This window comes from Protopterus annectens, chromosome 6.part0 (assembly GCF_019279795.1).
Source record: "Protopterus annectens isolate FY-2018-M chromosome 6.part0, PAN1.0, whole genome shotgun sequence".
In the NCBI taxonomy this organism is placed as follows: domain Eukaryota; kingdom Metazoa; phylum Chordata; order Ceratodontiformes; family Protopteridae; genus Protopterus; species Protopterus annectens.
In genome coordinates this window covers 988,194,912-988,222,709 of record NC_056737.1, presented here as the reverse complement: position 1 = coordinate 988,222,709, position 27,798 = coordinate 988,194,912, and the positions used below count along the sequence as shown (strand labels likewise).

The following is a 27,798-nucleotide window of genomic DNA, read 5'->3' as shown; positions in this document are numbered from 1 at the left end:
GTCAATCAACAAGCACAGCAGCAAAAAACACAATGCTTTCCAATTAAACTCTTCATTTTAGTCCATGGAAATTTTGAATTTTTTAAAATATACATTGCTTCTTCTTTTATTAAAACAGACTTAACATCTACCTTATAATTTTCAGGTAAAAAAAACAAACAAAAAAAAACAGTTTTTTTAAGATACATTACTTGCCCCCCGTGAAACTGTGCAAAGTGTAAAGCTACAGGACTGTCTTCATTACAATTATTTATATCTCTGACATATTACTCTTAACTCCTAAATACATAAAAAATTACCTAAAAATCCTTATTGCTTTGTTTCTTACAACATTTTTTAAAATGTACATTCCTTAATTGTATTACAAATCTTAAATATACATGTCTCAAGATACAAAAAATTGCAAAAAAAGCAAAAACATCCACAAAATTAAAACAAACCAATTAACAAACAAAATTATAAATCTTTACTTCACATACTATATTACATACTTTATTATTCAAACTGACATAAAACAATATATAAAACTAGTATATTTCTTATGATCATAAAAAACCTAAAAAAAAATTATATAAAATGTTCCAAATTATTACCTCTATAACCTCTACCTTCAATTTCTGTTACATCTCTAAAATCTTTTTATTTGTTTTTCTAAGCAAAATTATTGTCTCAGAGATATCTCTCTATGTGGTGCCAATAAAGATTGATTGCAAAGTCTATGTATTGCCATATACATATTGAAACCCCTTTTCAAGTTGTAATTTAACAAGGAAAATATTATTTTACACATCTAATCCCCATCAACAGGATTCAAAAAAAAAACCATTAAACCATCCCATCAATCATCTATAAAACTTCCATCTATTATAAAATGTTCTAAAATATCACAAAAATCATTCAGATTCTATTCCCATCTCATCTATAAAAAGTATCTCATCTATACTAAATATTAGTACTGAATTAAATGTATAAAATTTATATTATAATATAAACATATAAAATTCTAGCAATATAAAGATTTGGCTAACATGGGGGGCAAAGCAGGCTGCCATAGCCAACTGCTGATAAATATAAACATTAAATTTAAAAAAAAAAAAAAACTTATTGTTAATGAAAAATGAAACAATTCCCAAATAATGGTGAAAAAAATCTAATAGCAAAATCCTAAAAGCCTCTATGCCAATATTAGTATATAGGCTCTAATATATCTTAACACCCATTGTAATATACCCATTTTCTGTTTAAAGTTTATTTTCTTAACTCTTTCTAGAAAATCAAACACATCTATTATCTGGTATATGCACTCATAACATAAGGTAAAAGAAAATGAAGAAAAAAAAAAAAAAAATACCAAAAAAAAGTAGTGGCAACTGAGACTATAGGGGCCCTAAGAGAGGTTTTTAGATTTTTTTTTTATTTTTTGGGAGGCATAAAAATAAAGCCCCATTGCATCCTTCCACCTTAAACTTTTGTTTTAACCTCATGCTGTGAAAAATAGCCAATCTAACACCTTTGTTAATAAGAATTAAATATTCATCAATGGAAGTATCCCTACCACATATACATATCAAGATATTTAGTAGCTTCCATCACACCACTAATTTGTTCCTTGTCAGATTGTCGTTTAAATACAACATTTTTAAGTCAAAAGTAGCATTAAAGGCCCATTCCTCCTTATATTGCATATTATAATTAATGTTAGACTTATCTCTCATGAAATTATATGCAATTTCTTCTGTGAAATGGTTAATCAAATACACAGTTACATACATCTGCATTGAGAGAATAGGGGGTAAATTAAAAGAGAAGAAGGAACTTACTTTAAGTGTCAAAGTTGTAATAATTCATCACATCATCATGACATACAAGAATGAAAGCTATCTGACAAACTGCTATTCATCGATGTAATTTTAAAACCAAACACAACACATCTTTTGGATATCATGCAGTCTAGTAATAACAGTTGGGTTAAATTTTTTTAAATTTATTTAAGACAGCAGACATCATCAATCAATCAAATAGATAGTAGATAGAATTCACATCTTTTTTTAGTTTATATTATGTAAATCAAAGTGGATTTAATTTTTTACCACGTTTTTATGTCCTCTCTGTTCAAAAGTTGTCCCCCCTATGAACAAACTGTTCCAAAGCACGCTCTGTCCTGAGAAGCATTTGAAATGGTGTTCGGAGTCTCCACAAAAAGTTTATCAGTTGGGGTTTGTTTCTGGAAAATTGTGATCAAAAATCATCATCTTCGAATCTCCCTTAGCCCCAGCTAGCCCTGACTCTGACTGGGATATATGGGCTGATTACAAGGCAAGTTCGAGAAAATCTAACTCTTTTTTTTGTTTGTGTTACTGGACAGGAGGGCTGGCTCTATTATTATCGAAATGATCGCAAAATCACGATCATCCTTACCTTCTTCTTCTATCATTAAAGAGAGACCTCGTACTCTTTAAGTTTTGAATTTGTTTCGAGTAGATGGGAAACAGAAAATTTACCCCGGGGATCACTGCAGTGGCTCTGCTGGACAGAGGCACAGGGAATTAATGGCTCTGCTGGACAGAGGCACAGGGAACTAATCTAAGGGGGGCGGTGAAAGCCAACACATTCTGGCTAGGCTTACAGATGCCCTCGGGCAGATAGCCTAGGACTTACCTATGAACCTACAATGCACTCCAAAAATAATTTATGGCATGCTACAGCCATTATAGCCATAGGTTCAAATGTTTCCATATTGTTCTAATGAAAAATGCTGCTAGGACGTTATTGATAACTTTAAGTATTTAAATTAAATGTTACTTTTGTCACCCCTTCACCTTCCTTTCTTCAAGAAATAATGTGGGAGGCATCTATTGCTTTCTGTGGAGAGGCGCGTACTATTAACAGTCAGATTTTCTATGATCCTTATGTTGATGAAATGACTGCAAGTTGTAAGCATCATACGTTAATACAGATAGTTTGGGTATAGCAGAAGGTAAGGTGAAGTATGTGTTATGAATGGTTAATTATGTACCACTTATCTGTGTTATTTGCTTTTTAGTCCAGGTTTATTAATTTATATGATATCTTACCATGAGTAAACTGTGCAAAATCAACATAAATGTGACATTCTGATTGGCTAGTATAATATTCTAGTAGAAGGAAATCATTTTAAAACTCCTTCTGGAAAGTTCATTGCTAAAGTACAAGTAGATATAATTTTCCTTCTGAAATACTGGCTTGAAAAAGAAAAAAAAGACACCTGCTGATAACTCTCAACATGCAGACACTGGAATAGGAGCAAAGGTCCTTAAAAAAAGAGTAACATCCAGGCTAAAAATATGGGCAATTAGCATAAAATTTGAATAACACATCGCTCATAACTCTTCACGCTTCCAGTAGGAATGTGGGATACTACTCAGAAACACGTTTAAAAAACAGAGTGGTAAAAATGGAAAAATATAAGTGCATTACTAAAGAGACAGTGTAAAATCTGTATACATAATGAACTCCCAAAATTCTACCACACATGGTCATTTGCTTTTGCTTCATAAAAAGAGAATTGCAAGATGCAAGTCCTCTTTCTTCAAATTATTATTGCCACTAGTATGTTGGTCATGAAGTGTGATTTTCTGTGCACTAGACAGTTTCAAAATCATGTGTGATGAGGGGGAAGTCAGAAGACAGTGGAAAGGGGCAAGTCAAGCCTGAAAATAGGGACATACCTCCAAAAACAGGGGTATCTTGTGCAGGGGAAATCACACCTGAAAATAGCAACACTCCTCCGAAAATAAGTACATTAGCTGCAGGGGTAAATCATGCCTAAAAGTAGGAACGTTCCTCCAAAACAGTGACAAATGATAGGTCTGCGCCTGCTACAGCAGCCAGTATAACACTGCCAAAGCACACTAGACCTCGAGAGGGGGTGAGATGCAAAACCTACAAAAATTACAGACAGTAAAAAGTACAGTTACAAAGCTTGTTTCTCTTCCAACTTCTGTGATTGGTGAATACGTTTGCAATTCTACATATTTAGCACTTAGTACATGTTAAGAACAGAAACAAACTTTAAATAAAAAAATAGATTATGTACCAAATAAAAGTAGAAGTTATTGTTTAGATTTGCTTCCTGCTGGCTTGAAAATTTGATCTTTACCCTTAGGATGAAACATCAGAGGCTGGGAGTAAATCAAATTATAACTCCACCTCTGGCAGGTGTAATTACTACACCAACTACCTGACTATGTTAAAAGTCATTACAGAAATGGAAATGATTTCAAACGTCTGTTAACCCTTCTTTATATTCATGACAACTTGCATTGGTGTTCAAAATGAAGATATTTTATAACTTGCACAAATGCAGGTAGCTTTACTGGACCAAATGGTGCCTTGGTCATTAATATTATTTATTTATTTATTTATTATAAAATAAAATAAATAAATAAATATTACTGCCTTACAGTTTGAGAGTTCAGTATGAATCCTGATCTCAGGATTACCATCTTTGTGGTTAGCATGTTATAATAACTGTGTAGGTTTTCTCCAGTTTTCCTGTCCACCTGCAACAGAAACCTTCTGGTTCACTGGTTACTCTAAAGTGTGTTTTTATATGTGTGTGTGTGTGTGTGTGTGTGTGTGTGTGTGTGTGTGTGTGTGTGTATATATATATATATATATATATATATATATATATATATATATATATATATATATATATATTGATATCCAAAAATGGATGCTGTTGAGTTATCGTGTCACAGAAAAAAATACTGAAAATAAAAATATCGAACAGGCAACAATAACGAAACCGGTAATGTCTACCCATTGCATTCGATAAAGTTGACATTACCAAGCATACCTTGCCTTTCAGTCACTCTCACGTAATATTTTACGGGGGGAAACCCTGCATCCCTTACCTCCTGCTAACTATATATATATATATATATATATATATATATATATATATATATATATAAACTCCAAGATCACACTACAGTAACGAAATGGGTACATTTCCCAATTCCTACTGTACCGCAATCTCCAGACAGAATGTTGACCTCATAACATCAAATGCACACTAGCATCCGGTGTTGTGGAGCTGACCATTTTTCAACCTTCCATAAACTGAAAATCAGCCTTTCAACCATTCCCAGTTCATGTGATGCCATCCAACATTTCTACATAAATATATATATATATATATATATATATATATATATATATATATATATATAGAGAGAGAGATATATATATATATATATATATATATATATATATATATATATATATATATATATATATATATATAAATACCAATTAATCTAAACTCTAGTAGATGGACATTACAAACATTACCACAAAAGGCTGAAAAAAACTGACACCCTAACACACAAGTTCTGACCATTTAAAATAAATCTACTGCTTTTTGAAACGGGACAAGCTTCAGGGTAAGATATACACTTCTAATGAAAATTATCTCCTTTGAAGAGATTTACTACAAAGATTCTGTACTAAGATGATTTTAAGTTTCAGTAGAACTCTGAAACCTGTACCCTTTATTAGGTCATACTGACTGTCAGAGATTAAGAGTGAAGTACTTGGAATCTGACCTACATACCTCTCAACCTGGAATAATGAAAAATCTGGACAAAGGTCCATGAAAAATAGGTACAAATCTGTATGCTGATTAACATAGAATTTGCATATATTATGTAACCCTCACCCACTCCAATGGAATTGTGGGATACCAACTTTCAAACACAAACTGAAGAACAGACATATCACCCCAGACTCTGTAGTAAATTGTAACCATTTTTTTAAATGTGTAGCAATGATGTACACTGGGAAGGGAGAAGATGCTGAACCTTAGGATTTTGTTTTTGGTAACTTGCAGTACGTGGGTTTTGTGGTAAAAGTAGAGCATTTAATGGTAGGCAATATTCTAATCTTAGCAAAATTATACTATAGTTTGCTAGGATCTCCACAAGTCATTCTCCATGGCCTACTGATCAGTGCTGTAACTAGAGTTTGTGCCACCCGGGGCTGTCTTTGAGTTTGCTGCCCTTCCCCCCCTTACAAAATCATGGTCAAATGGGGCTCCCATACATAGCCCTCCCCCCTGCAGCCATTCCAATTTCCCATTACTTGGCTATTTCTCCCCATTTACCATAAACACTGTAATGTGCATACTTTACTTCTACAATAATTATTTGGATTTCATTTAAAACTTTTATTTTACATTTTATAGCACACACACTAATAGACATCTGCTAAACAAAGCAATACCATCTCACAATGAAAATAGACTTAGTATTAAAACTTCTCTGCCCTTGAAACTCACATTCATTGAAACAGCACTGAAACCCACATTCAAAGAAAATACAAAAGTCATCTAAATAATTCCACATTAAAGAGATTTGTAACTAATGAAGAGGTTGCCGCTAGTAAACAACTTTATATTTCACTGTTTCATCTACAAATAAAGTGCCTGTTTCCCTTGAAGAATAAATTTCCTGAATTACATTAAAAACCTGATAAGCTAGTGATATTGCAATAGGGAATGGATGACAAACTGATAACAGGTTCATAGTTACTAGGTATCTCCACCAAAGAGAACATTCTCAGGACTGCAGCATCCACCTCCTTTAAAAGTACAACACAGTACAGTATCAGGAATTCATCTACATACTGTGGGAGTAGAACCCACAGCCTTCTGCATCAAAAGCAAGTATACTACCTGTTGTGCTACTAACAACAGAAACAGACTTGGCATAACCAGCACTAAACTTCTCTCCCCCTGAAGAGCTATGCAGCACAAGAAATCTGGACAAAACCAACATTTCCTGAGGAAGAGACAAAGGCCCAAAACCAGGGATACATTTTAAACATTGCTTGTATAATCTTAGCAAGTTGCTAGAACAAAATGTTTTATGTTACCAAGCATTTCCTGAAAGACAGGAAGACTGAAACTTAAATGGTTATCATTATGTGGTGAATTCAGTTCTCACTGATTTTCCAGAAAACCACAAATTTGAAGAGGAGCAGACCAACGTATGAGCCAAAAATTCTGTGAAACTTTGGACAGTTGAGAAACTCCTTGAATCATGAGTGGTGGTATGGGTAGAGAATTTAGGCTCTTGCTCTTTGTACCTAAGGTACAGGGTTTGAGTCTGAGTAACCCTAACTACTGGTTAACTTTGCATTTTACACACACACACACACACACACACACACACACACACACACACACACACACACACACACACACACACACACACACACACACACACATGGAATGCAATTAAGGAAACTCAATGCAGAGCCAAACTATCTCAGCTAAACATTCATTGCAGAGCCAATCATGAAAATGCAATTAAGTAAACTCAATGCAAGAATACTGGTCCAACGTACATAAATAAAAGACTGTAGCACTCAAGCCCTAAACATTCACTACAGAGCCAATCACGAGAAATGTATTAAGTAAACTCAGTGTAAAAATACTGGTCCAACAGAGCCCTAAACATTCATTGCAGAGCGAATCATGTCTTGTAAAATGCAAACTAGCACTTGAGCCCATAAGTGAGAAATGCAATAGCAGCAAATCAATGCAGTGTGCACATAAATAAAAAAAGCAAGTAAATTCAATTCAGTGAGAATAACATCAGTCCAAAGAATCATCAAGTAAACAGTAACAGTCTTTTTTTTGCTTTACCTGGAGCTGGGGGAAGAAATAATTGCTGTGTTCACTGCCTGAATAAAACCCAGTCCTAAATTTAAATGAACTAGTAATGGCTCGGAAGCTGTCTGCCTCGTGCTGATGTCATCGTGCAGGCCCTTCATGTGATGACATCAGGAACAGTAAAAAAAAAAAACTTCAAAAAAACCCTGGAAAATTTGGAAGTTAAAGGGGCCACTTGGGAATTTGTGGTACCCCAATATTTTGCACTCAAAAATGGTATTTACTAAGGAATTTGGTATGGTTGAGAAGTATGCTGACCTAATGCAGCAATTAATAAAACATGATCTCAGATATGCATGCACAAAATACTGCAAATCAGCTGTCGTTTGTTAAGCAGAGCCTTAAACATGCATGTAAGATATATGTTACTTACCTATCTGATGTGAAAGTGGCAGTGTGTACATTGATTTTGACATGGCTTTGTTGTTTCGTGCCACATTGTTATTGCGCTGCTTCTCAGGTTGGGTGACTGGGAGGTGACAGAACTTTCCAGTGGAGTTTGATGGGCACCAGCATTCATCTCTCCCAATGCAGTGTCCACCATTCAAGCAGGGTATTTGGCAGAAATCTAAGAAAGTGTAATAGAAAAGAAGATAGTTAGCATCAGATCAACACAGAAGCCTAAGCAAAATTGAAACTAAATGACTTAAACCATGTATCCAAACAGCTTAAACCATGCATCCAAACAGCTTAAACCAAGTACCCAAACAGCTTAAACCATGCATCCAAACAGCTTAAACCAAGTACCCAAACAGCTTAAACCATGCATCCAAACAGCTTAAACCAAGTACCCAAACAGCTTAAACCATGCATCCAAACAGCTTAAACCAAGTACCCAAACAGCTTAAACCAAGTACCCAAACAGCTTTTTTCAAAAAGGTTTGCTTCCTGGCTTTGACAGACAATTACAAGATGCAATTTTAAAACAAGAAGGATAAAATACATTTTCTTAGTGACTGATTCTGGATTTAAAAGGATATGGTTTAAATCTCAGCAGGGTCAACATAGCACAGAGAGTTAACTTTTGTTGTATAGAACAAGGTTTGAGTATCTTTGTCTCCAATTGCATATATTGTGTGGTACTAAACAAGCCAATTAACTGGGACAAGTTTTCCTGATTTGCCAGCAAAAATGCACATTTGTATCCAGCACATCTTAATTGCTTAACAAATAAATAAAAAAGTAAATGGATGTAGATCGCACATGCTTTAGTCTGCTAATGAGTATATACTGTACTATAACAATGTTACTGAACCTTGCGATGTTAGAATAAAATAAGTTGGTGACTGTCAACATGAAGTTTGGCATAATGTATCCTTCCATGAACTCATTAATGTACAAGAAGCTGTAGCATGAATATAATGTAGACTTAAATAGCTGCACCTCATAACGACTGTTCCTAGCTGCATGTAAGTACTACTTCTCATTTCAAAAGATATTAGTGATTTTCAGTCTGTAGTACAGTAAGGGGAAAAACACATAATGGTACACAGTTATACAATTTAGGTTTAAACAGATGCATGGGAATATGTTCGACATGTAATATTAACTAGGGTTCAATAAATGTGTTTTTTCAGCTGAGGACCGACTCACATCAAATCATAAACTATGCTGTATCATTAACACATGTCCTCCGCAGAGGATTATAATCGGCTCGCTGATCATAACCCGCTTATTATGTGTTCGAAACATGTATGCCAAAAAATTCACCTCTAGGAATCACTTGTCTAATATTATTCCTGTGTTCCTTACATGTATGGCACAATATCTGAAATGTGAGCAAAATGAAGAAATCATCCCTGAAACTGGAAATACAAACTCCACTGGAATGAGACACACTAACATTTGAACTATGAGCATACATTAGAGAACAATGCATAAGACTGAGGTCCCTCATAGGGGGACAGAACAGCCATAGAGGTATGAGTTTCTGATAATCACCTTTGCATTCCTATAGTCTATCATAATGGAAAGTACTGGAATGTAAATTTGGTGCCATCCCACTTACAGTAGAAGCCTGGAGAGTACCATTTGGAATACAACATGCTTTCTTGTAAGTCCTTCATGTGAGCCCCTTAGAAAACAAATTCCTGAAGACCTGATCTAGTTGTAAAACAAATGATTTTCCCATAAAGAATCCAAGCTTCTACCTCTAAAGTAATGGCTCATTGACACTATAATCATTCTTCCGTCTCCTGTACCTGTTAGCAGACTATGTTCAAATCATCCATTGCTGGAATACCTGTGTAACCATAGCAATGCTGTTAGCATAATTCAATAGCAGGAGAATCTACATGTTTCTAGCACTTAAATTGCTACTAATTCCAGTCATCCTTGCTGGACAAAACTCCTTTTTTCTGGCTTTTAATTTCACACCTCTCCAGTGCAGTCCTATAACACCTCCCTAGCACAGTTATATCACACCTTTCATGCAGTCATATAACTCCGCCAAAGCACAGTTATATCATACCTCTATAATGCAGTTATATCACACCTGTATACAACACTTCCATAACATGTACTGTATCTAAATAATCACATCTTGGAATGTGCCGTTGTGCAGCAGAACATAATATAGACCATACTGTTTCACTGTTAACATGTGTTATTCACAAGTGAGTGTTGCATATTTTATTGCCTGATGAAAATATAACCATGAAGAGAAATGAAATGTAAAAAACAGTTTCAAGTTTCCCAGCTACTCTGTGTGATAGCTTTTAAAGGATTTACAGAAACAAAAAAGCAGTTTCAAGGTCAATTAAATATAGGGGTCTATATTAGAACACCAAACATTCAAAATGTCGAGTGTTCTAACATCGAACGCTAGCAATCGAAAAAAAAACATCGACCATTCGGAACAGCAGATTCTTTCCTAGGGAAAAAATTTGCTGTTCCAAAACACATACACACAACACAAGCACACCAAACAAATAGCAATCCACACACATACACCTAAACTCTTACACCTAACCCAACACTAAACTATATATACACCACTAAATACCCACTTACCTTAACTCAAACCCTAACCCTAACATCCGTCACTATCGCAGTCACCTCACCCACGCCCTAACCCTAACTCACCCAACCTGCCCTAACCCACATATCCACACAATCGTACACTTACCTGACCCGCGCCCTAACCTTAACTCACCTAACCCGCCCTAACCCACACGTCCACACAATTGCACACTTACCTGAACCTGACCTGTAACTTTCCACCAGAGCGCTGAAAATACCAAAGCAACAGAAATGGACAACCGAATTCTTTCCCTAGGAAAGAATTTGGTTTCCTGTTTCTTCGATATTTTCAGCGTTATATTACACCTGACGTTTCAAATGTTCGGTGTTCTAATATAGACCCAAGTATAGCACAGTGGAAATAAAATAAACAGGACATACATTTATTTATTTTAGTTTGTTTACTGGACTAGTACTCTAATTACTATAGACCATTTGTAGACACAGCCCATGTTTTGCAGGCACAGCCACGACAAATTCACAATCGCACAACAAATATGTGCATATGACAACCACCTCTAAATCCCCGATAGCAAACAGGTTCTGCAGAAACACCTAGTTGGCTAACTATTTCGGCATGACTTCCCAAAACAAGTGGAGTGGATTCCCCCTTAAAAAACAGAAAACTCATCTGTGTTGCAGATCCTTTTTACATTTTTTTTAATTTGTTTCCTCAAAGAAGCTCCCTAGTGTCAGTGACTTAACCTAAACACATTTCAAACAGCTTTGATTTCTGCAGACTTTGTCACATCCCAGGCATTGAATTCTGCATTAATCTTCATCACTTTCTTCAGTATGGAAAATCAGAAGACAAACCATAGAAAATAGTTTCTTTTGATATAAAATTCATGTCAAAAGTCACATTTTCTAACATAGATATCAGTTGCTTAAGCAATAAAATTCACATCTGACTACAGACAAAATTAGTTTATTTCTTAGTCATAAAAACATGGAGATGTTCAATATTCCCTTAAGTATAGTGTATTAAAACATGGTACTTAAGTACATTAAAACATGTTACTTAAGTACATTAAAATATGTTACTTAAGAATGTTAAAATGTTACTTAAGGGTAATGTAGTTGAGAAATAATTGCATAACTGAAACTTAAGAGGTATGCAATGACTGTATGCTGAAAATAAAGTTAATTCCCAAACAAATGCATGCACCTTTATGCTTCTTCTAACAAATATTTGTATAGTCTTGAATATTTGATAATCTGTTATTATATTTAATCATCTTAATTCCATAGGCTCATCCTTCATTATTTAAGATGTAGTTAGGGTTTCACAGACTTCTGAGCTCATTCTGACATTTTGTTAAACATCACTACTTACACCATTAAATGGCAATCTTGTGGATCGTGAAACAGCAAGTCAGTAATGCATAAATACCCTCGTTACTGACCTGCTTACATCGCACAAGTAAAAAGGATTAAAGACTGTCTAAGTGAACATGAAACTGGGTTATGTGGTCATTTGGTAGGATCACTCAAGATGAGGATGTGAATAATGTGTGTCTGCATACAGCGTTAGAGGTTGGGAAGAGAAGGTAAGAAACGTATTTTCTGCCTTCTACCTTTTCATTGACTATGGGATAATTTCAACTCGTGTTACTCTTCCCAAAACTTTCAGCATAAATACGTTTCCAAGCCCTTCCCAACTTGTTATTCTAAGTTCACAAGTCGAAGGTGTGTACCTATTCTTGAAATATCAACCATTTAAATATCTTCTGGGCACAGATTTAAAAAAATGCTGTACATCATGTCCACTTTATGACAATCTTTTGCTCTTAAATTGTAAAATTCTACAATTAGTGTATATGAAATAAGGTCTTTCAACAAAGGCTGTATTAAAGATGAATAAAAATATGCAAACATTAAGCATCTGCACATAAAATACAAAACATCACTGTACAGGAAATGACAGTTATAGCAACATGGCAGCACATGAAATGCCTTCCTACATCACAGTGCTTGGTTCAGTTTTCAGCTGGGCTGTTTCCTTCTAGGCACGAATGTGTTGTGTAAACTGAGTGTTAGGAGAGATTCTGGCTATCATGTGACTTTGAAATGGATTAAGCAGGTAATCAGACACTAACTGACTAAATGAATGAAATTCCACTTGCCCTTTTGTGTCTGATAGTGCAATATGTGAGTTCAGAAGAAGGTTGTACATTACGTCAAAGTCAGGACCTTTAATCTGGGGCCTTGTCAGTTGATGAAAACGGTGAGGAAGCTATCGGGTGGTGAATGTCAAGTGAAGCAACACAGATGTTTCTAAGAGGAACTTACAGATGGGGCAAACACACGAAAATAATTTTCTCTTTTACAGTCATAAGGAATACATCTGGTTTTATTTGCTCTGGTAACTTCTGGCACTTTTATAAGATGCTATCTGTGCTAGGCTGAAAATTTGTATAAGCAACACTAGAAGGAGTTAAACAGACATGCCAGACTGGGTTGATTCATCTAAATCAGTCTTTGAATGTAGTGTTTTGTGCTGTCAATATACTTTGTTTAAAAGTTAAAAGAAGAAATAAAATTAACAACAAATTAAACCTTTTTCTGTGTATAAATAAAATTATTTACAGCTAATGCTGGTTTTTACTTGGGCTTGCATTATCCGTCTGAGAAAATCTGAGAACTTTTTAAGGGATGGAACAGACTGTAGAATAAACATTTAATTGTCAGGTATTTTGATAAAGTGTACTAAAAAAACATAGCAATACATATTTACTTGTCATCTGTGTTAAGATTAATTTTCTTTTGGTAATTAGTACAGCTTGTAGCATCATCTGGTATTAGTACAGCTGGTATCACAGTCATTTTTGTCAGTCACCTGACAAATAAATACACAGTACAAGCTTTTTTATTAGTACACTTCATTAAACACATGTGGTTGAATGAAGTGTTTATTTTACAAGACCATGTATAGTCTTTTCTTAAACAGCTTTTCACATATTTTCTGACTTACTGAAAACTCCAGCAAAAACCTACATTAACTCTGAATAACCTTTTATAAAAAGTCAAACCGCCAACAGCACAAACTAAAAGGAAATATTTCTTTCCAATACCATGTTTGTTTTCTTTTTCCATCTAATAGTCCAGCATATGTGAGGCTGGATGGTGATATTCTTTCACTGTTGTTTGCTTGCTTGCTTGCTATTGGAACATATAAAATTGTTTCAGTGCATTTCAGAAAGATCTGTCATAGGAGGCAGGCTGAGCAGTCTTCATCTTCCTTAGTGCTGTTCTTACTTCTAGGGTGGGCTCCTCTTCTTCTCTCATCGTAGGCTGTTTCTGGGGCAGTACAGCTTCTGTGGGGTTTCTTCATTCAGAAGCTACACTAAATACTCCTTCCATCTGCCTTTGATGTCCTGTGCACTGGTGAGCAGGTTGTTGCTGGCATCCCTTATGAAGGGTGTCTGACTATCTTCTTTATATTTCTGTCTTTGTCTTGAAACCTGATACAGTTTCTTTGTGCCCCTTACTGAGTCACTTTCCAGAAGTTGGTAGAGTGCCTCCAATGTCATACTCTTTGCTATCGCAACTTCTTTCTTAGATTCTTTGTTAGCCAACCCATAGTCCTTTCTAGCCTTGTCTGTCTTTTCTGTCTCCCACTTCTTTCTGACTCCTCCTTTCTTTTGATGACTTCATAGACTTCTGCATTCCACCACCAGTTTTCCCTTATGTACCTTATTTCCATACCTGGCTCAGCCACATATCTATTCTGTAGTCCTAACACATACTGTTGTTAGGTGCTGTCACTCTTTTACAACTCCACCTACTTCCTCCTCTTTTTGGGGTGCTAGAGCCCTGAGTAATTCCTTGAACTGTTGTACTTTCTCTCTCCAATCAACTTTCAGGTCTTCAGCCTGGTCTCTGTTGACCTTAGAGCCTTCTCTGACAACCTGCTTGTAGCTGATTGTGGCAACTAGTGGTTTATGCTGTGGGCCAACTGTTTCACTGGGGATGACTTTACAATCATGGATTCTACCCCACTGCCTTTTCCTTACTAAGAGGATGTCTATCTGAGTCACATGTTGGCTACTCTCGTATGTGATCTTGTGACTGTCCCTCTTTCTGAACCATGTGTTGGCTACCATCAAGCCATTTGCCAGACAGAAGTCTAGAACGGCTTCTCTTTCTTTATTCCTATTGCGCCACCCATGTGGATCAAGGCAGTCCTCATATCCTGTTCTGTCTGTCCCGATATGTGCATTCAAGTCACCTGTTATCAACACCAATTCATGCTGTCCTGCTTTATCTAGTAAGTTCTGCAACTGTTGTCTGAATGCACTCTTTTCCTCGCTATCACATCCCTGCTGGGGGGCATAGGCTTAGATTATGAATACTGCCCTATCATTACACTGGTGTCTGACTGCCATAAGATTGTCATTAATTCTGATGATATCCCTCACTGCCTTCTGAAGCCTCTCTCTCACCACAATTCCTACACCATTTCTACCCTGTCCCCCACCTGAGTAGTAGAGTCGTGATCCCAATACAAGTGGCTTTGCTGTTCTGCCCTTCCATCTCATCTTGTGAATATATAGGATGTCCAGCCTCCTCCATATCATGTCATCCACTTCCAAGGTGCATCTTGTCAGTCAATCTACACTAAGCATAGCAATTCTCAGTTCATGTTTGGCAGGTTGGTTGGGTTTACGTCCAGCTTTCGCTCAACAGAGCTATCCCAGATAACCCAGGCTGGGAAACTAGACACCAGCCAACCAGCCAGCCAGTAGCTTATTGACCCAAGGCTGCTGGGCTTTAGTGGGTACACACTGGTCAATAGGGACACATATACCCTTCCCATTAGCAAGGGTCCCTGGCGTGGGTCAGAGTAGGCCAGGTCCTCAACCACTTACTACTGGTAACTACCCATGCCCATTTTTGGTGACATTAGTCAACATGACTGAACCGCCTAGAGCCATATTTTACACCATCGAGTAGCTAGCCCTGCCATGGTGCTCAGTCTGTGATCTGTGTTCTCCTATATTGAGGATACTGTGCACCACAGCAGATACCCAAAGTGGTTGGTCTGTACAGCTCTTCCCCCTACAGGGCATCATGCAGAGTTTGTGCTACTGCCCACAGCTCCATTCATTGATGCGTTTGATGGCTACCCATCTATGTCAAGCAAAGTTCTTCATTACACTCTTCAAGAAAAATCTTGATGAGTGGATGGGAAATAGGAAATACACCCCAGGGATCAAGTTTGTGTTTCTGTGCAACAGTGGCACAGGAAAATAACTTTCTTGGGTGGTGTAAGCCAGGGAACCTTGTTGGCTAGGCTTACGTAGGCCCTTGGACTGATAGCCTAGTACCTACCTATGAACCTATGGAAGCACTCAGCACATTTTTAAGATATGGGAGAAACTCCATGGGGGCACAGGGAGAACATGCAAACTCCAAACAAGCATTGGTCAGAAGTCAGGATCGAACCTTGTACCTTGTGCATGGGAGGTGACGACCTTAACCATTAAGTCATCTGGTCTCACAGATGGTGGTGTTGTTGTTGATGGAATATCAAGCAAAGCAATGTGTGGGTTGGCCAGGGAAGTAATATATTAGAATATGCTACTGAGGGTGTAATAGTGAAATGTGGAAACCTACAAAATGAAGCATATTCCCATACTCGCTTGGCAGTCATTTCTTGTATGCAGTGTCTTCAGGCCAAACCATGCACATACCTTCACTATATACCCACTGTTTCCATCCAAGTCCACATATTCCCTACTGTAGGAATGCTAGACATGATTCACAGAAACAATGTGCTCTGCACAGAGGTTATATGCAAAGAAATACATGGAAAAGGTCATCTCCTAGTTTGAGAAAAATGCTCACAGAGGCTGCAGAATAAATGTGTGGATAACAAGTATTCCACTGATCTCCAGTGTAAAAGCAAATGAGACACACAGCATGAATACATATGACATGAATACAACTTCTAATATAATTCAGAGACAAACAGGCATTTTACCCCAGTGCACCCCAGTGTACCACAGCTGCTTACAGCAAAGGAGTTAAAAGGGACTTACAGATTTGTACTTAATTCAGAAAGAGTCTTCTGCATTATTATGCACTGTCACCCTTCCAAAACACGTATACAAAAGCAATGTCTTTCAGCTTTTCCCGGTTAGGGGTCGCCACAGCAGGTCATCGGTCTGCAGACTGATTGGCAGTGGAGTTTTACAGTGTCGAATTGCCAGCCTTGCTCCCAGCCTTCACAGAAGGCACAAATACACACACACACACACCTACCTGCATGTTTTTTAAAGTTCACTCAACTGCAAGCAGGATATGCAGATTCTGCACAGAAGGGGCTCCAGCCAAGAATCGAACCAAAGAACCTCTTACTGTGAGGTAACAATGCTAACCACTGCACCACAGCCGATACCCCAAAACACAGATACACATATTCTCAAATATCACACACACATATGCAAACACATGTGTGTACATGTGTACACACACATGCAGACACACTAAAATGTTGATCACTACTCTGTAATTTTTCCTCAAAAAACTTTAGCCATTCCAGCACACACACATCATACAAAACAATTAAAAGTTTTCCCATAATGTTCACATATACAAATGCTATTGTGATCATCATCCACCAGGACAACATTGGCATGATCCAACAGCACCAGACTCTAATATGGCTTTGTAAGGTGTCAGGAAACAGAGTATGAAGTCCAGATAAGATACAAAGCAAAAGTAAATACATTCTTAGCTTTATTCATCAATTCAAAACTATAAGCAGTTAATGAGCGACTTCCTGATTTGTTCAGCCTTCATTTTCCTGTTAATGAGCTGCTTCCTGATTCGCTCAGCCTTCATTTGGCTACTCTACGACTCAGGGTAGGTCACGTCATCAGACAGTGCTCTGTGGCGATTGCCAAACTGAACAATGTTCCTCACTGGTCTCCTGGATCACATGCCTTGTAAATGCCTACGAACCTACTGGCCATCAAGTAACGTAACCATTGAAACACAGTATCCAGCTTCCTGTATTTGTGACAAGGTGTGCTGAAAAATAGTGTCCAACTTCCTATATTTGTGACAAGGTGTGCTGAAAAATAGTGTCCAACTTCCTGTATTTGTGACAAGGTGTGCTGAAAAATAGTGTCAAACTTCCTGTATTTGTGACAAGGTGTGCTGAAAAATAGTGTCCAACTTCCTGTATTTGTGACAAGGTGTGCTGAAAAATAGTGTCCAACTTCCTGTATTTGTGACAAGGTGTGCTGAAAAATAGTGCCCAACTTCCTGTATTTGTAACAAGATGTGCTAAAAAACAGTGTCCAGTTTCATGTATTTCTGACAAAATATGCTGAAACAGTGTCCCACTTCCTGTATTTTTGACAAGATGTGCGGAAACACACTGTCCAACTTCCTGTACCTGGGACAGCACTGTCGGAGATGCTGGGTGGGCAGATTGGTGGGACAAAGGGAGATGATTTTTTTGAGCTATGATATAGAATTGGAATTGCCTAGACATGGTAAGACCTTGCTGTGTCTAATTATGGTGGCTGCGAGAAAAACAATTACTAGAAAATGGAAATCAAAATTTAAAAACCTACAACATTAGAAGTAATGAATATAGTAATAGAGATAAAAGAACTGGAATTGAGATCTTTAGGAAAGGGTAGAAGCAAAAGGACAGTTGTGTACACTTACCATAAAAGTAGATGTTCGAGTGTATTCACTGTTGCAGTCATCACATTTGGGTTACCCCTGCCAGGGTAGTCCTTGGCTGGCCCGAATACTAGAGACTTACTATTTCTGTGTTAGTTGTTGTCACTGGAGGACTGACATTGGGTCGTCACTAGTATAAAGTAAGGCAGTTGACGCCATTACATCAGTTTTTCTTGCCCTAACCTGTCAGGTGCCCCCAAGTAGCAGGCAAGGTTCTGGTGGAAGAAACCCCACCAGTGGAAAATAAATACCAATATGTCCCTTGTAAGGAAAGGAGAACATCAAGTTAGAATGGTAATAGAAGGAGAAAGAGTAGCTAGGGGGATGGAGGGAGGGAAACCAGGATGGCAACAGTGAATACACTCAAACATTTACGTTTATGGTAAGTGTACACAACTGTACTATGTTCTTTGTGTTTCACTGTTGCAGTCATCACATTTGGGTCGATTCCCAAAGCTGAGGAAAAGGGTGGAGGCAGTCAATGAAACTAGGGGCTGGCTATGATGCCCTGCAAGACTGCAGAGGCAAACCCTGCCCTGGATTTGGAGAAGAGAGGCAGGTGGTAATGCTCGGTAAAAGTGTGAACAGATGTCCAGGTGGCAGCCTCCAGAATGTCCCTGGTGGGGATTCCTCTGAGGAAAGGTGCAGAGGTGGAGGTTGCTCTGGTGGAGTGTGCCCTGACTCCCTTAGGGGAGGCTTTCCATGCTGTTTGCAGTAGAAATGGATGCAGTGTACTATCCATTTGGTAATGGTTTGTCTGGCGATGGCTTTGCCTTCTGCCCCTGTAGCAAAGCTAACCAGCAATTGATCAGACATTCTGAAGGATTTAGTCCTGTCTAGATAGAATCTGAGCTGTCTGTGCACATCTAGAGAGTGAAGAATCCTTTCCCCCTTGTTCTGGGGATTAGGAAAAATGGTGGGCAAATTAATGGAATGGTTAAGAGCCACACTGGACACCACCTTGGGCATGAAGGATGGGTAAATTCTGAGGGATACCCTGTCTGCATAGAAGTGCTTGCAGCTCAGACACTCTTCTGGCTGAAGTGACAGCCAGAAGTAATGCTGTCTTCCAGGGGGGGAAATTTAGCTCTGCAGAAGAAGCTGGTTCAAAAGGAGGCGGGGTGAGCTTTTCTGTTGCAAAGTTAAGGTCCCAAGCTGGTGTTGTTGCCCTTCTGGGAGACCTCAAGTTGCTAGCCCCACTGAGGAACTGTTTAATCAAAGGGTGTGAGAAAAGGGGCTGCTCAGTGGGAAAATGAGCAGAAATAGCAGAGGCATGAATTTTTATAGAGGAGTAAGAGAGACCACTGTGTAGTAGGAGAGGGAGGGAGGGCTGTGTCGTATTGGCTCCCTTAGCCTGGATGCAGGTGCAGAACCTTTTCCATTTATCACCATAAGACTTTCTGCTGCTAGGATGTCTGGCCTCATGGATAACATCCAGTACCTGTTTACTGAGGCTGGCAGATTGGTTTGGGGTTAGGGAATAAGCCAAGCTGCCAAACTGAGTGTCTGCAATTGAGGATGCATGAATTCCCCTTCCCTCTGGGTCAGGAGTTTGGAATCCAGGGAAGAGGCCATGAAGGTAGCAGGGACAGGCTGCCCAGCAAGGGGTACCATGGCTGCTGGGGCCAGTCTGGAGCTATAAGAATGGTCCTTGGTTTTTCCTCCCTTATTTTGAGCAGTACTCTGGGGATGAGAGGCAGGGGAGGAAAGGCATAGACCAATAGACTGACCCAGGGGAAGGACAGGGCATCCACTTTCCAAGTCATGCAGTGAGGCTCCCTGGTGCAGAATTTGCTGAGCTGATGGTTGGTGTGGGAGGCAAAGAGGTCGAGCTTCGGGGTTCCCCATTTCTGAGTTATTAGGGTGAAGGTACTTCTGTTGAGTTGCCACTTGTGTGGGTCCAGAAGATTTCTGCTTAATTGGTCTGCCAGAGAGTTGAGAGAGCCTGGTAGGAATTGTGCTAACAGGTGTAGTTACATGGCAGAGGCTGTGTGCCATAGGGACATGACCAGCCTGCATAGAGGGTAGGAGTGAGTCCCCCCCTGCTTGTTGATGTACCACATCACAGTGGTGCTGTCTGTTTTGATCAGGAGAGCCCCTGGAGAGAGAAGGGGCTTGAAAGCTATCAAGGTGCGCTGCACAGCCATCATCTCTTCTTGACTGATGTGCAGAGGGATTTGCTGTGGGCTCCATTAGCCCTGTATACACCTGCCATCCAGGTGTGCACTCCAAGCACAGTCTGAAGCATCTGTGGTGAGGGTCTGGGTGGCGGGGGGTGGGGAGAAAGGCATTCCCTTGTTGTGGGAGCATGCTGTTGCCCACCAAAGAAAATCTTTTCTAAGGCAAGGAATTATAGGTAGAAGAGTTTCCAGGTCTTGAGAGTGTTGGCAGCAAAGGCTATTTAGTTACCATTGAAATTTGTGTCAAGATTTGGTAGTGTGAAGGACTTCCTTGGAAGCCGGTGCCTGCTCAGCAGCTCCGGATCCATCCAAGGTTTAGATGACCACAGGATCCTTAGTTGAAGAAGAGTTTTCTGATATACTGGACTCTGAAAGGGTCTCAGTAGTGGCCTGCGAATCAACGTAAGCAGGCATCAGGGGCTGCGAAAGCACCTCACTGAGTACCGGAGAACTGACGACTAGCTTAACCGAAGTGTCGTCTGTAGGTTTGGACCTGTGCAGTCTGCCTCTGTCTTTATCTTTACATTTTTTCAGAAGATCTGCTGTCGGATGGCTTACCGAAGCCATGGCTACAATAAGGGCCCAATGATGGACAGTTCTGGTGTTGAACAAGCACAGAAGCGACAAAGAGGGACATTGTCGTCTGGGCCTACACAAGAGATGCAGTAAGAGTGGAAGTATCGGTGTGGTATTTGTGTTCCACAGGCGAGACAATTATTAACTTTTTCTGACATCGGTTAGTGCAAGAAAAAAGGTTCCCAATGGGGTACTTAGCTTTAGAAGACTTCAACTTTAATTCAATAGTTGAAAACTCGTGCAAACTGCTTCTGATTCTGGCTCCACAGCAAGAAAGACTGACATAATGGTGTCAGCTGCCTTACTTTATACTACTGATGACCTGACGTCAGTCCTCAAGCAACAGCAACTGACGCTCTCTGGTATTCGGACCGGCCAAGGGCTACCCTGGCAGGGATAACCCAAATGTGATGACTGCAACAGTGAAACACGAAGAATATCTACATAGGAAACAATGTGAATTGTGGGAGCAATACATACAGAGTATGAATGAGATTTAAAAGAAAACATGATTTAAATGAGCTGTGTAATGTTTGACTGAAAATGATTGGGTAGATTATAAGTGATGTATAATGTTTGCAACTGGGAGTGTGTCAGTATGGTTTGTGATGTAAAATGCTTGCAACTAGGATTGTGTTGGTGTGATTTGTTTTTATTTATATAAATGTATGATTGCTATGTTGTAAGTGATGGTTTAATAAAGATGTTTTTTGTTTTCAAAGGGGGGGGCAGGAACTGAATAATTTATGTAATGTTGCTTAGGTTATATGATATATAGCAATATATGTGAAGCATAATGTTTATAAATATGAACTTGTTAGTACAGTTTCATTACTTTTCTATAAATATAAATTTGCCTATGTTACAAGTCCTAATTCAATAAAGGTGTTTAAAAAAAGATCATTTTGGAAGGAAGTTAGGCTGACCAGTTCTAATTGGAAGAGGAAGTTTATTGCACAGTAATGGTATATTTTGTGTAATGCATCAGTTTCATTTCTTATATTACTGTTATTTACTTTTGGTAGTGCATTCCTTAATCTGACATTACATTCCCCAGGACTGTGCTCCAGACCACTGAGGTAAAAATGATCTTTATGGTGTGACTAGACATCACTTTATAATCAGATGGGCTGCAGCATATGCTTTCCTAACATTTTTCCTTACATTTTCTCCCTCTTGTGTCTCCCACAAATACATTTTGAGCTCAGTCTTGCATCACTTAGAGGAACTGTCATCTAGGCAAAGTTTGTTTTCTCTCCTTAACTCCCAGCTACCATGTCAGAACCACCCTTGTTCCAACAGTCTGTGGATCTGACCTCACCTCCCCAAGACTAGGTCATCCCATTTTTAAGACTACACTCTGACTGCTCCTAGGCCAGGCAGCTACTTGCTCCTGAAGACATGTCACATCACGGTGAATTACGGAAGTTTTTTCTTTAAATACACTGACCTTACTCATAATACATCTGATTTGTGTGCAGGTGAAACAAGGAAGCACAATATTGGCCCAATGATGCTCGAACACCAACTGTGATACACAGATTTACAGTCATAGTATTATGTGCGAACACCAACCCTCATGCACAGATTTATAATCATAGAATTATGTGCGAATGCCAACCCTCCAGCACAGATTTAAAATCAGAGTATTATGTGCGAACGCCAACCCTCATGCACAGATTTAAAATCACAGTATTATGTGCGAAAGCCAACCCTCATGCACAGATTTATAATCACAGTATTATGTGTGAATGCCAACCCTCATGCACAGATATATAATCACAGTATTATGTGTGAATACCAACCCTCATGCACAGATTTATAACCACAGTACTATGTGTGAATACCAACCCTCATGCACAGATTTATAATCACAGTATTATGTGTGAATGCCAACCCTCATGCACAGATTTATAATCACACTATTATGTGCGAACGCCAACCCTCATGCACAGATTTATAATCACAGTATTATGTGTGAATGCCAACCCTCATGCACAGATTCATAACCACAGTATTATGTGCGAATGCAAACCCTCATGCACAGATTTATAATCACAGTACTATGTGTGAATGCCAACCCTCATGCACAGATTTATAATCACAGTATTATGTGCGAATGCCAACCCTCATGCACAGATTTATAATCACAGTATTAAGTGTGAATGCCAACCCTCATGCACAGATTTATAATCACAGTATTATGTGCAAATGCCAACCCTCATGCACAGATTTATAATCACAGTATTATGTGTGAACGCCAACCCTCATGCACAGATTCATAATCACAGTATTATGTGTGAATGCAAACCCTCATGCACAGATTTATAATCACAGTATTATGTGCAAATGCCAACCCTCATGCACAGATTTATAATCACAGTATTATGTGCAGACACCAACCCTCATGCACAGATTTATAATCACAATATTATGTGTGAATGCCAACCCTCATGCACAGATTTATAATCACAGTATTATCTATGAATACTAACCCTCATGTACAGATTTATAATCACAGTTTTATGTGAGAAAGCCAACCCTCTTGCACAGATTTATAACCAAAGTATTATGTGCGAATGCCAACCCTCATGCACAGATTTAAAATCACAGTATTATAATCACAGTATTGTGTGAACACCAACCCTCATGAACAGAATTATAATCACAGTATTATAATCACAGCATTATGTGCGAACACCAGCCCTCATGCACAGATTTATAATCACAGTATTATGTGTGAACGCCAACCCTCCTGCACAGACATATAATCACAGTGTTATGTGCAAATGCCAACCCTCATGGACAGATTTATAATCACAGTATTATGTGCAAATGCCAACCCTCCTCCACAGATTTATAATCACAGTAGTATGTGCAAATACCAACCCTCATGCACAGATTTATAATCACAGTATTATGTGCAAACACCAACCTTCATGCACAGATTTATAATCACAGTATTATGTGCGAACGCCAACCCTCATGCACAGATTTATAATCACAGTATCATGTGCGAATACTAACCCTCATAGACAGATTCATAATCACAGTATTATGTGCGAATGCCAACCCTCATGCACAGATTCATAATCACAGTATCATGTGCGAATACTAACCCTCATACACAGATTCATAATCACAGTATTATGTGTGAATGCAAACCCTCAAGCACAGATTTATGATCACGGTATTATGTGCGAATGTCAGCCCTCATGCACAGATTTATAATCACAGTATTATGTGTGAAATCTAACCCTCATGCACAGATTTATAATCACAGTATTATGTGCAAATGCCAACCCTCATGCACAGATGTATAATCACAGTATTATGTGCGAATGCCAACCCTCATGCACAGATTCATAATCATAGTATTATGTGTGAATGCCAACCCTCATGCACAGATTCATAATCACAGTATTATTTGCGAATGCCAACCCTCATGCACAGATTTATCATCACGGTATTATGTGCGAATGCCAGCCCTCATGCACAGATTTATAATCACAGTATTATGTGTGAAATCCAACCCTCATGCACAGATTTATAATCACAGTATTATGTGCAAATGCCAACCCTCATGCACAGATATATAATCACAGTATTATGTGTGAATGCCAACCCTCATGCACAGATTCATAATCACAGTATTATGTGTGAACACCAACCCTCATGCACAGATTTATAATCACAGTATTATGTGCGAACGCCAACCCTCATGCACAACGCCAACCCTCATGCACAGACTTATAATCACAGTATTATGTGCAAATAACAACCCTCATGCAGAGATTCATAATCACAGTATTATGTGTGAATGCCAACCCTCATGCACAGATTTATAATCACAGTATTATGTGTGAACACCAACCCTCATGCACAGATTTATAATCACAGTATTATGTGTGAACGCCAACCCTCATGCACAACGCCAACCCTCATGCACAGACTTATAATCACAGTATTATGTGCAAATAACAACCCTCATGCAGAGATTCATAATCACAGTATTATGTGTGAATGCCAACCCTCATGCACAGATTTATAATCACAGTATTATGTGTGAATGCCAACCCTCATGCACAGATTTATAATCAAAGTATTATGTGTGAATACCAGCCCTCATGCACCATGACTTTACCAGCTGCTGCAGCTAATGCCAGCATCAGCTAGTGGATCACTGCAGTGGTGGACTAAGTTACCTCCTTGCCATGAGATATCCAACCCATCACTGGATTTTCACTTGCACTCTTGCCCATTGGACCGCAGACTGATCATGACTGTACCTAGGAATAAGTTAAGTGCTACTACTTTCAGTATTCTGTTACTTGTCAATGTGTGGTTCCATGTTGTTATTGGTGCAACAGGCAGACTGATCATGACTGTACCTAGGAATGAGTTAACTGCGACTACTTTCAGTATTCTGTTACTTGTCAATGTGCGGTTCAATGTTGTTATTGGTGCAACAGGCAGACTGATCATGACTGTACCTAGGAATGAGTTAAGTGCTACTACTTTCAGTATTCTGTTACTTGTCAATATGTGGTTCCATGTTGTTATTGGTGCAACAGGCAGACCGATCATGACTGTACCTAGGAATGAGTTAACTGCGACTACTTTCAGTATTCTGTTACTTGTCAATGTGTGGTTCAATGTTGTTATTGGTGCAACAGGCTGACTGATCATGACTGTACCTAGGAATGAGTTAACTGCCACTACTTTCAGTATTCTGTTACTTGTCAATGTGTGGTTCCATGTTGTTATTGGTGCAACAGGCAGACTGATCATGACTGTACCTAGGAATGAGTTAACTGCCACTACTTTCAGTATTCTGTTACTTGTCAATGTGTGGTTCCATGTTGTTATTGGTGCAACAGGCAGACTGATCATGACTGTACCTAGGAATGAGTTAACTGCGACTACTTTCAGTATTCTGTTACTTGTCAATGTGCGGTTCAATGTTGTTATTGGTGCAACAGGCAGACTGATCATGACTGTACCTAGGAATGAGTTAAGTGCTACTACTTTCAGTATTCTGTTACTTGTCAATGTGTGGTTCCATGTTGTTATTGGTGCAACAAGCTGACTTTAGGAGGAAGGTTTCTGGTTGCTAAGTAAATGCATTTTCACTAATAAGAAGTCAAGAAGGGACAGAAATCTTAGGAATACATTATTTTCACTGGTGGATTTACGTGATGACATGCAAGAGTGTCACTAATGGATTTAGGATGGTTGTGGGTTACACCAGTGAATTACAATTCTGTGTATTCTGTGGCATTTGTACTTTATATTATGAAATTTGTGAATGTGTGGTGCAATGTTTTTAATTTTGAGCTTCTGACATTTCTTTACTTTTGTCTTGATGTTTTCACAGTTGTGCTTTAGATATTTTGTGTTTCTGATATAGACCTATATTTATATATATATATATATATACAATATATATATATATATATATATATATATATATATATTTTTTTTTTTTTGCATTATTTCTCAAAGTAATTATGTCACATAACTTGAACTCATTTGTATGTTCAGCTATCAAGAGTTTTTTCTCATGTTTATATCTGAGAAGAGCAGTCCAGAAAAAATTAGCTGCTGTATAGGCCTTTATAAGACACTATACCAACTTATTGGGATATACAGGTAATGATCCCCCCTGACCATGTTCATCTTATACCTTTTTTAGGCATGTAAATCCACTAAGCACAACTGCTCATTTCATGAGGCAACCCCAGTGTACTGTCTGGTTAAATGATGTGCCCTGATGTACACAGTCGGTGAATGGAGCATTGGGGAGTCAAACCAGGGACTAGATGATGAACTCAATTCACACCTCACAGCCTTCATCCCGTGGGCTAAACTGCAAAGTGTTCTATTTCTCTGTTGGTCACCAGGTGTGCTGCTTACTGATGCAATTGTGCAGCGATGCTTAAGACATTTAATTTGACAGATACTTCCCCTTATGTGGAATCATGCCAAAAAGCCTTATTATGGTCAAGATAAACAGTATGTACTGTTGTGCCTTCATCAAGTACTGTTATTACCTCTCCAATGAATTCTGCAAGAATCAATAGATAAGCTTATTCAATAAGTAACTCATACTGTTCCATGTAATTCACAAGTAGGGCTCCTGTGTCATTTTGGATAAGTTCTATTAAGGATCTCCCAATGAAATTACATAGAATATCAGTCACTGTGTGCTAAACTGTGTGTATCTGATATGATCCACTTCTATAATCTAGTATGACTATTATCTTTTCATGTTAGATCACAGAAATGTTTGCATAGTAGAATTTTATGGGTCTATGTCAAAAGATCGAACAGACAAATTGTCAAAACCCATATGGTTGAGATTGAGTTTAGTAGGGATCAGGACATATGCCCTTTTTCCCACTGTAGTGCAATCTCAGAGTTGCTATATATAATTAGCAGGATGTGTGGGGGATGCAGGGGGGCTTGACCCCTTGCAAAAGCATTGTTTTTGCAGAATGCGGGTGATGTTGACTTTGATTTTTTTCAGCTGACTGAATTGTTAATCATATGGTCTCAAGCATAAGGGTTTTGACAACTTGTCCATTTGATCTTTTG

At 38.4% G+C, this 27,798-nt stretch overlaps 1 protein-coding gene across 1 annotated transcript in view; it reads right to left on the bottom strand.

Annotated features, from left to right (window-relative positions):
• LTBP2 (latent transforming growth factor beta binding protein 2) overlaps positions 1–27,798 on the bottom strand; it is a 3,457,946-nt gene that overhangs the window by 2,124,080 nt on the left and 1,306,068 nt on the right. The window contains exon 6 of the mRNA XM_044074624.1: positions 8,094–8,288. Within this exon, the coding sequence (XP_043930559.1) occupies positions 8,094–8,288 (195 nt within the window). The remainder of the gene's footprint in view (positions 1–8,093; positions 8,289–27,798) is intronic.